Genomic DNA, 14,763 nt, shown 5'->3' with positions numbered 1-14,763 from the left:
GGTGGGGGAGTGGGCAGGTGGCTGCAGGGGGTTTGGTGGCTGACTGGAGTTAAATGTCAACACCCTTCCCAATGCCTTGTGTACCTCCAGCCTCCCCACTGGTGAAGTGGGGTGAGGAGCAGAAAGGGAGCAGGAAAGCCCTTGTGTGAGTGCTATTCGTTGGTAACAGAAACATCCTTCTATTATCAACAGTTTCCAGCACAAATCCAAAACAGAGCTACATACTAGCTGCTGTGAAGAAAATTGCCTCTATCCCAGCCAAAACCACCCCACCATCTCTGACCCAAGTGACACTACCAACCTTTTCTCCAGGAAGAGATGGTCACTGGTTCTCTTCCCTCTCTGGCCAGGAAAAAAAAAATTACCTGAGCCTGCATAGAGCAGGGCAGTTACTCAGAGAACTAGAAAGTATTTGATCTTGTGGCAAACTATAAAGAACTTTTGGAATGCTCCAAGTTGAGTGTTCATTGTTCCTTTGTTTGTAAGGCCCGTCTGTTATTTTCCATTTATAATACCTATGTTAATATTCCTAAAGGTGTCCACCAATCAACTCTATTGCTTTTTCTTCTTTAAAGAAGCTTTGTCAAGCATTTAGGTATTTCTTTTATCATATTTGCAGGTTTTTCATGCTGTCATGACTTTTTTATTGGTAATGTACTTAGCCTAAAAAAGGAATATCTAGAATTTTTTTTTCTTGGGTCTCATCTTTGCTGGCAGTAGTAGCAGCACTGCTCAGGCTCTGCATGCATGCCAGAGGCACATTGCTATTTCTTCCTTTGTTGGTAAGGGAAAAGAAAAGAAATGCATCCTCAGTCCTGTACTCATGCATCCTATTGTCCCATATTGCACTTATTTGCTTGATTTTATTCACCTTCTCCCAGACTAGGGTTCCTGGATGCTTTTTTTCATCCCCTGGCATTCTTTCCACCTCCATGATTCCTGCAATTCCTTCACCTTCTACTAGGACTCCAGTCTTCTCTCACTGCCTGTGCAAGGCTCCCAGCCCTGTGCTCTGTTTGACCTTCGTGCCCTCTGAGCCCTGAGGCAAAGTGCAAGTTCCAGAACTGGGTGGTTTTAGTGTTCTGGTTGCTGTGGAGTGCAAGGAAAGGGGCTTGAAAACGGGGTCAGAGCAACAGCAAGGTATCTCTGGCAGCTCTTCAGGGCCAATATGGGAGTGCTTCTCCCTTATTGATCACACAGGTGTGTCTGTAGTGAGGTGGAAGCTGCTATCTTTGTCCAGCATGGGCATACTGCTACCAGAGGGCATGCAGATTGTACCTTGGGAACTGTCCTTACACTGTAGATGCAGAAAGTTTCCTCCTGTCATTACGTGATGTTTCTTCCCTCTTTGAGGAGCTCCTTGTGGAGGTTAATGGTTAACAGGATCTGGGAAATCACATACCTGGGGAATTAAGCAACTTAGAATAGAGGAATGTTTGCAGAGGAATAAGTAGGATATGAATGCTCACTTCCCTTTCTTTTCCATTGGCAGCATGTAAGACAGCTAAATCTTATATAAACTTTCTTTGATTCACCTGGTTTAGGAATAGTATTTCTTTAACCTGGAAAGAGATGAAGGAGGGGAATTACTTTTTTTTTTTTTTAAAGTAACCTATTTGCTAATTTAGAAGTGTGATGGGAGAGGAATTGCCCTTTCTTGCCTGGCAGGGCATTGGCTATCATGTGCTTCTGGGAAACCCTCCATCTCAAAAGGAGTCTGAGAGGTTTAGGAAGGAGACAAAATTCAGCAAACCCACCAGCCTTTCACTAATATATACTCAGTCTTTAGGTACATGGGACAGCTTTAAAGATCTTATACAGTAGTGCATTGCCAAAGTTCCAGAGTTTATAGGCACCTGTGTGGTGGTAGCATCAGTATGTATTTTTGCTTTGTTTTTGCTGCATTCATATCAGTTTGGCAGCATTTCTTTGTTTTGAGCAGAGTGCTGTCTGTGACTCCTGCCACAGTGCTTAGCTCCAGATCCCTGCTTTCTGCACATGTGGGTGTGATGGAAACATGCAAACTGGGAGCTGTCACAGCTTTCAGTGCTGGCTTGCTGGAGGAGGCACTTACTTTGATAGCCAGGGAAGCACTTCTTTTATGTGTTATGGTTAGAAAATACACATGCCAGCTCTGGGCTCCATATGCTACCTTATTTCTCTAACTCCAGCCTTTTCAGGATGGGCATGCACCATACAAGCACAAGTCACTGAGAGCTGAGTAAATTTACAAGATGTTCTTGTTCTTTCTCTGCTCCAGGAAGCCTGTTTGTGGCGTGCCAAGCTGTAAGTACTCTACTTAGTTTGGTGGAATCTGCTGAAGTACTCCATTTGTTACCTGTGGAGCGTGTCAAGAACTTGGTGACGTAAGTAAACTGTGCCTGTTCTGTGGTGCTTCATGGTTTTCCTTGGTAGGGCAAAAATTTGACTTTGCCTTTATATAAGAGCTGGTTAAATGCTTCTTGTGTGCTGCCCCTTCTGTCATGTTGGTGCATTGCTTCAGTATTGTGGTTATGTAATGGAGCAAAATTGTGGGCACTTCTTTTGGAGAACCAGGTAGATGTAGTTCCTGTTCAATGACATTTTCTCTGCAAACTCCTGCTTTCTTAGCTGCAGGGTAGTGTGTCAAGTAAGTTGGTTCTAGTGATATGTTGGAGTGCTACCCTAGTTCTAGTTTTGCTTTGGAATGCTGCACCTAGTAATTCTGTGTTACATTATAATGACAAAACAGACAGGAACAGCACTTTCTGAGCTGTGTCAAAAGCCTGAGTTTGCTCCTGGTGTTGGGATTCCACCATGTCCTTACATACCCATGTTTGTGCTTGCTCCACAATGGGAGGAGATTTTGTGTACTCCATTTTATTTATTTTCACTCTATTTAACTTACAATTAGCACAGAAAACTCTCTGGCTGGAGGGACAGAGAGAGAGCTGAATGCTCTCTCTAGCACCTCCAAGTCTTTAGTGGCTTGAGCTTCAAAACACCCTGTTCATTTAGGAAGTTACGGTGCTCATGTCTGAGGCATGATCAGACAGGAATTATTGGCAATGAGCTTTAGCTTAATGCTTTCCTATCAGCTCTGGGCAGGAGATGTGAAACCTGCTTGGAGCAAGGGACATAAGGTAGCAGAAGGAGGTTTCTCTGTGAGCAGACAGGATTCCTGGGGTCTCACCTAAGCCTGGATTATTTCTTTTCTGTTGAAGGTGATCACTGACTGAGCACCTGGGCAGTAGCAGAAGCCCTGGTGTGACCTATGCAGATTTATTCTCTGCAGCTGTGTGTCCAGAATGCAAGTCTCAGCTTGACAAGCCTGATTGACACAAAGGAGGGATCTCATACCTCTTGGGCTGTCATTGATTCTGCAGCTGAAAGTCATTTGCTGGTGAAGTCTGACTTCACTAGCCTGCTGGTGCAAGCAGAGTCTGAAAGCAGAGTCGTGGAATTTTCCCTTAATGTTGTAGCTATCACCACTGCCTTGTTTTTAAATACCAGTGTTGTTGCAGTGCTTTCTGTATGCTAATAAAATCATCCATTGTTTTAGCACTTTCCCTTCAGACCCCTCTGCTTTGCTGTTGGCTGATCTCTATTACACGAGGCTGGCATTATGTGGCTGCCAGGAGCCCCTTTCCCAAAGGAACCTAATGGACTTGTTTGAGAAGTTGCATCCTAATATTTCCACCGGTGTTTCCAAGGTAATCTACTGTTTTGAGCACATGCAAAGTAATTTGTATTTTAACAATCAAGCATAAGTAAACTTAGTTAAAGGATAGTCTTGGAGGAGAAGCATGAGACTGTGTAAAGCTATTACTTCCATAGTGTCTGCTTAGACCTGGGTCAGTGGGGCATGAGTTAACAGAGGTTAACTGTTAGCCCTGTCAGCCTTGCCTCTTCCCTAGAGGTAAATCAGGTAAATTCACTTCTAATTGCCTTCCAGACTACAGGAATTCATCTGTTTTTCAGCTCCGAGATGAACCTAGTGAAATCAGTGTGCTGTACCAGACATTAGCCTCTCTGTAGGTGTGTATTTGTCAATTCATATTGCCTGACATATGCTTCTTGTTGGAATAGGTCCGGCTGTTGACAGTTCGAATTCTAAACCATTTTGATAATCCACCTTCTGCACAGATTGAGGTAGGGCTAAAGCTTTTCATTTAACATTTCAAATCTATCTGTGTTTCATGTTTTGTGTGAAATGTTGTTCACTTTGCAGAAACAAAATGTATCTGGTAGAGGTGGTCTTTGGCTTTTGTCCTTTCACATTGCAGTCTTATTTCTTTGTCCCCCACCTCCTGGGGTTTTCAGATGTGTGCCTAAATGGTGGAAACCAGAGCAAGTCCTTTGACTTTGTTCTTTTGTCCAGAATGGCCGAGAGTCTGTATAGTTTTTTTGAAGTACTTTTCAATGAGATAAAGGTACTCTAACAGAATTCATGTCACTTGTTTGTTCAGGGTGATGGCACAGGGGAATTCCAGCCAGTATTTGCCATATTGCTCCAAGCAGAACTTGTGCCAGCAACAGTGAATGATTACAGAGAAAAACTTCTCCATTTGAGGAAACTAAGATGTGACATAGTGCAGCCTGCAATACCAAGTGGATCTTTGCAGGAGGTAAGGGTTTATTGTCAAAAAGCAGTTGTCACATTCCTTTATTCCAAGAGAATGTTCTTATTTCATCACATGGATTGCAGAGTTTTTAATGAGAGTGTGTCAAAAAAGTAAATTAACTCCCAGATTAGGTTTTAGGTTTTTACTTGTTAGTAGGGATCACAGATCCCATTGTCCTCAGGAGTACTGTGTTTAGTAGAACAACAGTGGTACCTAGATAAATGGCCCACAGTCAGATTAATCTGGGTTTGATGTTATGCAAAGGAAAGCAAATGATTCCAGGGAGAAGCAAGATGTGAGCAAATTTAAACTCATGACCTTGCCGCGTCCTCAGTGTGGTTGAACATTGGTAGGACTCTCACTGGCCGTTGGTGACCTCACTTCTGGATCTTGCTTCAGCAGGAAAATTTTTTATGCCTGTAATTGTTGAATGTCCTCTGCTGCTGAGCTAAAGGGGGCCTCACATCCATGAGGAAGGATTGTAGGTCACTCCCCCATGTAGCTCAGTGAGGAGCCAGCCTAGAGATCATGGCATTAGGCCTAGTGCAGTGAGTACTTCTCTGGGCAAACCTTCGTCTGTCTGAGGTCCCTCATTTTGCTGTGGCAGCAATGAAGTTGGTGAGAGAGACAGTCCAGATCATCTGTGCTGAACTGGTTTTTCCATATTCATGTTATTTTGGTATAGTTATGAGGTCTCAGTGTAGCTTACAGTAAATGGGTTCTAGATTTCCACATGAAGCTGTGAGGAAGTAAATGGGTTCTAGATATTCCACATGAAGAAATTATTATGTATGTGACATCATTCATCTCTTGTAGCACTCCTGAAAACTTCTTAGACCAAAGTTTCCTCTTTGAGAGAAAGAAAGGTTAGAGGAGCTTGGTTGGTCTTTAACTACTGTTTTTTGCATCTCACAAGATGGTGTTGTGTGTCATTCTAGGTGCCTCTTCGGTATTTACTAGGAATGCTTTATATTAACTTCAGCCCTCTCTGGGATCCTGTTATTGAGCTTATAACGTGAGTATATGCAGTTAGATGCTGCAGTCTGTAGTTGTGTCACAGGACATTCCTTTCATTCTTCTGTGAACTGAAGCTGAGGTAAAAAATGTCCAGTTGGGAGAGATTTGTGCATGAGAACCTTCATGTGAGATCTTCTGAAATTAATTTAATCTCTGAAATCTCAGCCTGTGTAGACTCTTCAATTCCTGATTTTTTTTTACTTTAAAGGGAACTTGCAACAAATGCAGTTAAATAACATCAGAGTTTCAACAAGAGTTTTTAGTCAGAGGTAGCAGGATTTGATTTACGTTTCACAAATGCTTAAAGGAACAAGAAGTCTCTCTGTTTCCTCATCTGCTAACTTTTCTGTCCTTACTGGCAAACCTCTAAATCGTACTAAAGAGTAGGGAAGTCTTACCATGGTGAAAAAATAAGTGACTTCTTTCAGCATGACTTAATCTTCTTTTTTCCTCCCTTTGTTGTATGATTAAAAAGGACGGGATTTCCCTCTTCAAACCAGTGAATTAATTAAAGAAAAAATTAAACCAGCTCTTCAAAAGATATGTCCATGCTAATTCTTTCTTTGATTCTGTATGATTTGCTATACAGAAGTCAGTAGAAAGCTTGAGAACATTTTTACTCAATTTGAGTTCATTTGAAGTCATGGGATGCAACCAGATTATTTAAAAACAGTTGACATTTGGGATCCATGAGAAAAGGCAAGGAAATGCTACAGCTGCATTGTGCAGATGTCCTGTCTCTGGACAGCCACATTAAAGCAGTGATCAAAGCCTTTGATTGTGGTAGTTGATAACTAGCTGAGTGACGCTTGCCTTTTCTTATCTTTCTTCTAATTTCATGCTGTATTCTGCTTTGTTAGTTCTCATGCAAAGGAAATGGAGAATAAACAGTTCTGGAAGGTCCTGTATGAACATTTGGAGAGGGCTGCTAGCTATGCTGGTAAGTCACCTATCCTAAGCATGGTTATTATAGGAACCCAGCTAATGGTGAATTATGTGGCTGTTTTTCAAGTTCCCCAAATTTATGTGTGATGGAGGAATTCAGAACCAGTACTGCTGTCATGTCCAGGGCAGGAATGGAGAGGCTTGTGAGGAAGCTGTGTCTCCCGTCCTAAACACCAAGCAGTAGCTGGAAAAGCCCACCTGCATTACAGGAGGGAGTTGCAGGTTGTTGGAAAACCTGCAGCTTCATCTTTGCTTAAGGCTGGCACTGCTCAGACTGGTCAGGAGCAGTGACAAAACCTGTGTAATGGTGCAGACCATCTTCCTGCTCCATGGAATTTCTGCACACAGTCCTTGCGTGTGCTCTTGAGGTTTTCCTATGGGCATATGCAATCTAATATTTCAATATAGAGTCAGAAGTGTGCAGCCATTTGTGAACTTCCCTGTTATTCAAGGGAACTGAGCCCAGCTGAGAAGTGCCAGGGTTGCAAGGCATCCTAGAACGCTTTCTAAGCAATGTGTGTCTTTCAGGTCAGTGTTTAATACAGTTGTGTCTAAACCAGGTGCATGTTACCAAATGCATTACTTTTGTAATGGGGGATGGATTCCTTGCTACTGGTGATTATGAAGTAACCTGAAAAGATTTTCTTATCTCTTCTGTAGAAATGGAGCTACAAGATGAATTAGATGAACAGGAGGAGAGCATTGCTGAAACAGAAAGTGAGAAGATACCAGAAGGAGAGGTGGGGACTGTCTTTCTGGAGCAGCTGAGGAGTAGAACAGATTGCAGTGAGCGGCTGGACCACACAAATTACAGGTTCCTACTTTGGAAAGCACTGGATAAGTTTCCAGATAGAGTGGAGCCTCGGTCGAGGGAACTTTCCCCACTTCTTTTGAGATTCATTCGGTAAGTAAGATTTATTTTTCAGATGAGTGGACACATTGCTCTCAATGTGTTGCTGAGCTTTAAGATTGGCTATCCCATTACAGACTTTATTTCTTAAATGCATGGCTGATGACACATCTGTTTCCAGTAGAGATAACCTTTCAATTGGAATGTGGATTCTGTTAGAAACGAAGCAGGCTGAAATGAAACTTACAGTAGTAGGTCTCTGCTGCTCATTCATTGACTTGACATTGTCAGTCTCATTATTCAGTTACAGAGTGATTTCATAGGAAATAAAGTTCCTCTTTAATGAAAACACACTTTAGTTTGGAATCACAGAATACTGAAGTGTTTTCCCCCAGGATGGGGAAAATACTTATTTTGGTAGAGGCTGATTCAAATTCCTGCCCCGGCAGGGAGAGCAATGGTGTGCTTGCATATGTGTGCACATATCAGACAGTATGATGGACATAACAAGATGTTACAATAAGAATGGTGAGGTTTTTAGTTGATGTTGTTGCTCTGAAACCTTGAGAAATGTTATGCTTCTAATTCCTTCCTTCTTTTTTTAAACACAGAAATGAGTACTACCCAGCAGATTCCTTAGTGGCTCCCTCTCAGGATCTCAGAAGGAAAATTAGTGGTACCATAGCAGCAAAACAAATACCTGCTGAAGAGGTGAATGATGTTGCTATGGAGGAGGAGGAGGAGGAGGAGGAAGAAGAAAAGGAAGAAGGGGAACCAATTAGTATAGGAGTACCGAAAAAGAAAACAAGAAGAGCTGCTGCTAAGTAAGTATTTTTAGTTTTCCCTTTTGCTAGTGCTCTTATGGAAAGGCAGATTCAGCAGCTCGCACTGAGACACAAGCTGTGCTTTTGTATATATTATTTTTTCTTCTTTTGCTTGTGCTTCGTCATTTCTCAGTGTATTACAAGTCAGAAATTTTGCCTGTATAGTACTAAAAATCCAAACACATTGCCCAGGTTTTATCATTAGCGCATTACCTGCTGACATGTCTGTGATGTGTTTTACTTTAGGCAAAAAATGTGTAGTATTCTGAGGTTTCCAGAGACTCTTGTGCCTGATTTCCCTGGCTTCTCTGTACGTATCTGTTAGTCTTTGAAAACTGTGGGCATTGCCAAACACTTCAAAAAATTAGATTATTTGTTTAGGTATAGAATATTAGGATTCTGGTATAGAATATTGGTATAGAATATTGGGATATTTAGGTATAGAATATTGGGATTCTGCCATTTTCTGTCCATTATAAGTCTTGTATTCTTAGGGACCAAGGTTTGTATTTGGTAGACTGAAGCTGCATGTTGCTGAGTGTCATTGTTGCAGTGCTGAATGCATGGAGAAAGTTGCTCTTTGTATGAATTCTCCCCAGTGATGACCTCTGTCAAATATCGCTTACAAATACAGCACAAAGATTTATATTCTGACACTTCTTTTGCAAAGGATGGCCCTTGTAATGACAGAGAACTTCAAAATGTCACCTTATATGTTGGAACAAGACAAGTATACAAGTATTTGATATGTGACCTAAAGTGTCATTTCATCCCCAGTGTCCTATGGGTGTTTCATTTTTTTCCCAGATTATGGCTTGTATCTGCAAGTTATCAGCAATTAAAATACAGTGACTGTCCAAGATATTTTGTTGTTTTCCCAGCCTCCATCTCAGAACATCTGTGCAGTGAAGTGGAAACATTAGCTCCCGGTAGCTGTAACACAGGCATGAAAGATTTACCTAACAAAGGCATGAAAGATTTACCGGGGGTGTGTTAATGAGTTGTGGAGTGACCTCCCTTCCCAGGTCAGGCCTGTGCCAGGGAGGACTCCCTCGTGGGGCTGCACCCTGTGTCCTGGGAGGCCTGGCTGAAGCAGGGAGCACCTGCCCCAGGCTCCCTGTTCGGTTCCTGGAAGGCATCCTACTCATCCCTTGTCTGCGCCCAGCCATGGAAGAGGGTGGCCCAGCTCAAGTGTCTGGAGGATTCAGTGTAAATTAGCAGCTCAATGAGGACAGCTTCTACCAGTTCCACAGCACACATGGTAGAGGAGATCTCACTTATCCTGATCTTCTCTGCCCCTTTCCATGAGGAGGATGTGGGGCAGGTGTGAGGTGACCCTGCCAGTGCTAGAGGAACTGACTCCCATCTGTCCTTGCAGCCCCAGTACAGTCTGTGGCTGAATGCAGCCCATGAGGTTGGTAGGAGCACCATGGGCACCAGTTATGGACAAGTGAATAAACAAAGAGATAAATACAGGGTTTTGGTGTTCTAGGCTGGGTTGGCAGAGAGAAGTAAGCTGCATCCTGACTGTACCCCTTTCTCATGAAAAAAACAGCCTACCCAGTGCTGCTGGAATAAAGGTGTCCTCTGTTCAGTAAGGTGACAGCTGGAAGGAGCTGCTTAGGCAGCAGAACACTTCTTGAGATGTCTGAAATAGTGCTGAAGTCTTGGGATCCTCTTGTGTTGTGTTTTGTTTTCTTTCTTGTTAGTGAATTTTAACTTAAGTTCCCTGTTTGTCTCCTGGATATTTAAAAAAAATCATTGCTTTGTTTTGCAGGCAACTAATAGCCCACTTACAAGTTTTCTCAAAATTCTCAAATCCTCGCGCATTGTATCTGGAGCAGAAGTTGAATGCCTTGTATACCCAGGTGAGGCAATCTGCTTACTTTTAGAAATACTACTAATAAATCAACTCTTTCTTATTTGAGAGCAGGGTCTAATACTGAAGAAAGCTGTTCATTTTCTGAACTCAGCTGTGATAGCTGAAAAAGGAGCTGTCCTTGAGGGGGCTTTCTAACAGGCTTCACTTGAAATGAACCCCTTGGGCAAAGATCTGCTTAAGATACCTGGCTTAGTTTGCCAGGAGTGGCAAGACAGTAGACAAGTAGTAGTCTTTGGCAAGGTGTGTCACTATAGGACACGAGAGAACACAAGCACACTACCATTCTCAAGGTGAAGGAAGAAAGAGGAAATTTATTTTCTGACTCAACATTTATAGTTTTCTAAAAGTGACAGCGGATTGGAGGGTGACAGTGACACCTCTCCAATGACACTGGTCAAACTAACAGTCTATCAACTTTCTCTTCTTCCATAAAAGAAGACAAAACAATCAGTTATTTACAGAAAGTGTCTGAGAAAGTTCACTACAAGAATGTCAACATCAGAAGGCCTAGAAAATCTTAAAAAACTAGGGTGACAAAGGTGGAAGAGTGTCTGCAGAGTATATCTGTTTCACTTACACTTCATGCAGGATGTGGGGGAGGATTTAGAATCCAAAATTTGGGGAAGATCTAAGGAGATCTGTCTTTGTCCTATAGTCTTTTGTGTAATATGAGTATGGCCAGTATGTACAAGAGATTATCAAGCATCAAAAAGGGAATTCCTTCTTGAAGAATATTCAATTTGCTTGATTCTAGGGATTTCTCTGAAAGAATTGTCGAAAGTATGACTTCAAAGAGGGATTCTAAGTCTTTATTTTACAATCCTTAAAACGGTTTTGTTTTTTAATTTTACAGGGTTGTGTTGGTTCCTAGTTCGTGGATTTATTCAGGTCATTAGGGTTTGCTCTCGTTGTTCCTAGTTTGTTTTCTGAGGCTGTGGGTGTTGAAAACTCCATTCCTTAGTCCCTGAATTTGACAATCTCTAGTAGACATCCACTCTGTTTCAGTCTATCTTAAAGTATTGCTTAGAAAAACAGTTGATCGACGTGTTTGCTTGCCTGTGTTCTTAGCAAAATATTGGGCAGTGGTGTAAAGGTCAAATCACTGTGGGAAGAACAGCCTGGCACAAGAAGAAAGATTATTTCATCACTTACTGCTTGCATTTCTGTGTCTTAGTATATGCATTGTCACGGCTGGTGTGTCCGTCTGGCATAGGGACGTCATGGCAAAGTGACCTCTGGTGACACTTGCTGTGCTATTTAGTAGGAGACTGAAGAACTGATAAAGATGCTGCCTGGGGAAATGATCTGTATTTCTCAACTTCTTTTCCCTGTTCTAATGAATCTCAGAATCCCAGAATATGCTGAGTTGGAACAGAACCATCAGGATAATTGAGTCCAGTTCCTGACCCTGCACACGACACCCGAAGAATCAAACCATGTGCCTGAGTGCATTGTGCAAGCAGTTCTTTAACTCAGATAGTCTTGGTGCTGTGACCACCTCTTGGTGTTGTTTAGTGCCTAGGTTATGAAGAATCATCTTCAAGAGAGGGCAAATCTCACTGAGACTTTGCATACCAAGTCTTCCAAGTAGTTTGTGTTTGTCACAGGAAAGAAATACAGATATCTTGGAATTGTTTGGGTAGTCTGCTTTTTAATCCAGTCTTCTTAGATACACAGCTGTATCACAAGTGGTTTTGTTGATAAATGCAAACTCATAGTGGTCCAAAAGACATCTATGAAAAAACATAATATTACAACTACCCTATGTTGGTAGGAAGGAAAATTATATATGCACTATCAGCAGCCAGGCCCCTTTTTATGAGTGGAAGTTGAGCATGTACATCTTGGCTTTGTACTGGCAACACATACATTCTGCTTCCATTTGAATAAGTTACTCCAAAACCTGCTTGAGCCTGTAGCCTTTGGGTTGTTTCAATATTTTCAGTAAGCATTTCTGCCTCCTAGATAGGGACTCATTTTCTTTCTTTTGTTATTTGCAGCTACTCTCTCATCAAGACCAGAATGTACAGAGAATAGCTCTTGACTGTATAATGACATACAAGCATCCTCATCTACTGCCATACAGGTAAAAGCTTTTATATTATTTTAGCATTGGTGAATTAGCCTGCTATCATATCAGAAGCCTGCTTTGGGGTCAGTTTTATTTGGGGTCCTGTATTTGTTGAAGACATATATGTAAAGTTTCATTTTAGTCAGCTGTATGTTTTGTATCTAAGAGAGGAAATCAGATCTTGAGGTTGATGAGTGTCTCTTTTTTGTTTAAAGAAAAATAGCAACACTTCCATTCTGTCCCAGAATAATGTCAGTAGTGTTAGTAGTTCTGTCATTTTCAAAGATGTCTTTTGTACTGATGATTTATAACCACCCAAAGAAAGTGACAGCATAAAACTGTAGTTTATAGTTAAATAATTTCCTTGGGATACATCCAGGACTGACTTGTCTACATCATTAGCTTGAACTTATTGGCTTTTAAAATATTTTTTTATAAAAGAGTGAGAAAATATTACTTTAATATTTTGTAGACAGCAAGGATAGATAGGTAGGTAATTAGATATAGATGCATCTGTGTGTCTATCTGTCTATTTTAATAACCCTACCTGCTCTCAAATAATGTTTATTACTCTCAGGGAGAACTTGCAAAGGCTACTGGAGGACAAGAGCTTTAAAGAAGAGATAGTCCATTTCAGTATTTCTGAGGAGACCACAGTAGTAAAAACAGAGCATCGACCAGATCTCATCCCTGTTCTAATGAGGTGTGTTCTGAAGTGTGAGTTCAAAACCTTCATGGCAGAGTACCATGAGCAGAGAGAAGTAATGCTACTTCTCATTTTGAATAGTTGAGATAAACCCATGCTTAGTGGTATAGTTTGATGACTTCGTTTGTGATATTCTGTATGGTTTTCTTATTAACACATTTATATAATGTGTTATGCAATTAGTGTTTTCTTTAAAAACAGCATTTTGGTACATACTGTTTCTGCTAAGGGTTACAGAGGACTGTGAAGACATTTCAGTTCATTGAGTGTTGCCACCTATTTGCAATGATGTGAATTGTCTGCAAGGTAACCAGTTTTATACCTGAAGTTTCCAGCAGAGCTTCCATTGTAGAAGCAGAAGCTGATCTTTCACTAAGATGTTTTTGGACAATATGTAGTAGTTCAGTGGAGAACCTGAAGGGAGAACTTTCACTAGAGAATATTTTTAAACCAAGTTTCTCCTGCAGAATAAGAGGCTGAAAAACAGATGGCTTGCTGAAAGCTAATGCAATCTCTTTCTGGTTCTTGAAGAATTCTCTATGGCAGAATGAGAAACAAAACAGGGAGCAAAACACAGGGCAAGTCTTCAGCGAGCACTCGCATGTCGATTGTTCTGCGATTTCTGGCCGGCTCGCTGCCAGAAGAGATCCGGATGTTCTTGGATCTACTCTTTGAAGCTGTGAAGCAATTCAGTAATGGTAGGTAGGCTATAGAAGCTGGGGGTGTGGTATTTCCTGATGTAGAGGTGTGGGAGGATAAATAGGCTTAGTACTGTTATGTGCTTCAGTTTGACTCTTAACTATGCCTTGAAGGGATGAAAGTAAACCCTTGGTAAGGACTAGGTTTCCCCTAAATCTCTCCTTACAAAGCATGATTGCTCTGTTTTACACGTCCAAGGTCAGAAAAGCTGAACAACTTGCCACAGCTGTGCAAATAAGTTGTAGCAGGCCAGGAGTGGGTAGTGGCTGGCATCGTAGGCTAGTCTGAGTATCATGGCAGTAAATAGAGCTTGTAATGTGCTCTGATTCTGTAGCAGTGGGAGACATCTAAATATCAGAGAGATGGAGAAACAGAGCTCTTCTTATTTAAAAATATGATTGTGAGGATCTGTACTTTAGGGCCAAATTCCACTATTTTTCACTGAAATATTATTCTTGGTAGTGGGTTTCTCCATGGTACTTCCCTAGATAATTTGCTGTTCCTTTGCCTATCACAGGGCCTTGCCAGACTGCAGTCCTTCAAAGTATGTCAGAGCTGGATTTAGCTAAAGTCCTGCCTCTTGGGCGTCAGCATAGCCTCTTCAATGGTCTTGAGGTTGTGTTGAAAAACATGGGACATTTGATCCAGCAATACCTGCCTGAAATTCTGCAGATTCTGCTCTGCATGACTGCAGTGGTATCCTGCATCCTCCAGCAAAGAGAGAAGGTACAGTATATGCAAACAATATACAAACACATAAATTAAGTTTCTTTTTCTCCTCCTCCTCTGAGCTTACACACATAGACAGAGCTTTAGTGATTCAGATAAAAGAGAAGTTGAATGCCATTGTGGAGTGAAGCTTAACAATTAGAAGTCTGTCAAAATAGAGGCCAGTGGTGCTTGTCTGAAAGTGCTACAGGGCTCAAGCAGTGCAGGCAGAGTTAATGTACTTAGAAAACTGATTTGAACTGTGTTTTTGTTTGAGCTACTGAAGAAAGAGTTGGAGGTGATCTCTGTGCATTGTTCCTACCTGTTTTGTGGAGAGAAGGGCATGAGAGAGAGAACTGTTCTGTTGTAAACATGTAACAAGATCTTATGGCTGGAAGTTGAAATTTGCCATAAAGATGGAGCTTCTTGGCTGCAAGGATAAAACATTTGAGCAGGG

General features: G+C 41.5%; 1 protein-coding gene across 1 annotated transcript in view; it reads left to right on the top strand.

The window, feature by feature from the left end:
* UTP20 (UTP20 small subunit processome component) overlaps positions 1-14,763 on the top strand; it is a 63,200-nt gene that overhangs the window by 16,545 nt on the left and 31,892 nt on the right. The window contains 13 exon segments of the mRNA XM_030959448.1: positions 2,261-2,366; positions 3,542-3,692; positions 4,069-4,131; positions 4,449-4,607; positions 5,543-5,619; positions 6,482-6,561; positions 7,227-7,470; positions 8,028-8,240; positions 10,018-10,108; positions 12,123-12,208; positions 12,771-12,896; positions 13,431-13,597; positions 14,116-14,324. Of these exon segments, the coding sequence (XP_030815308.1) occupies positions 2,261-2,366; positions 3,542-3,692; positions 4,069-4,131; positions 4,449-4,607; positions 5,543-5,619; positions 6,482-6,561; positions 7,227-7,470; positions 8,028-8,240; positions 10,018-10,108; positions 12,123-12,208; positions 12,771-12,896; positions 13,431-13,597; positions 14,116-14,324 (1,772 nt within the window).

The sequence above is a fragment of the Camarhynchus parvulus genome, chromosome 1A (genome assembly GCF_901933205.1).
Source record: "Camarhynchus parvulus chromosome 1A, STF_HiC, whole genome shotgun sequence".
Taxonomy (NCBI): domain Eukaryota; kingdom Metazoa; phylum Chordata; class Aves; order Passeriformes; family Thraupidae; genus Camarhynchus; species Camarhynchus parvulus.
The sequence above is the reverse complement of the archived record's forward strand: the minus strand, read 5'-3'. Positions and strand labels throughout refer to the sequence as shown.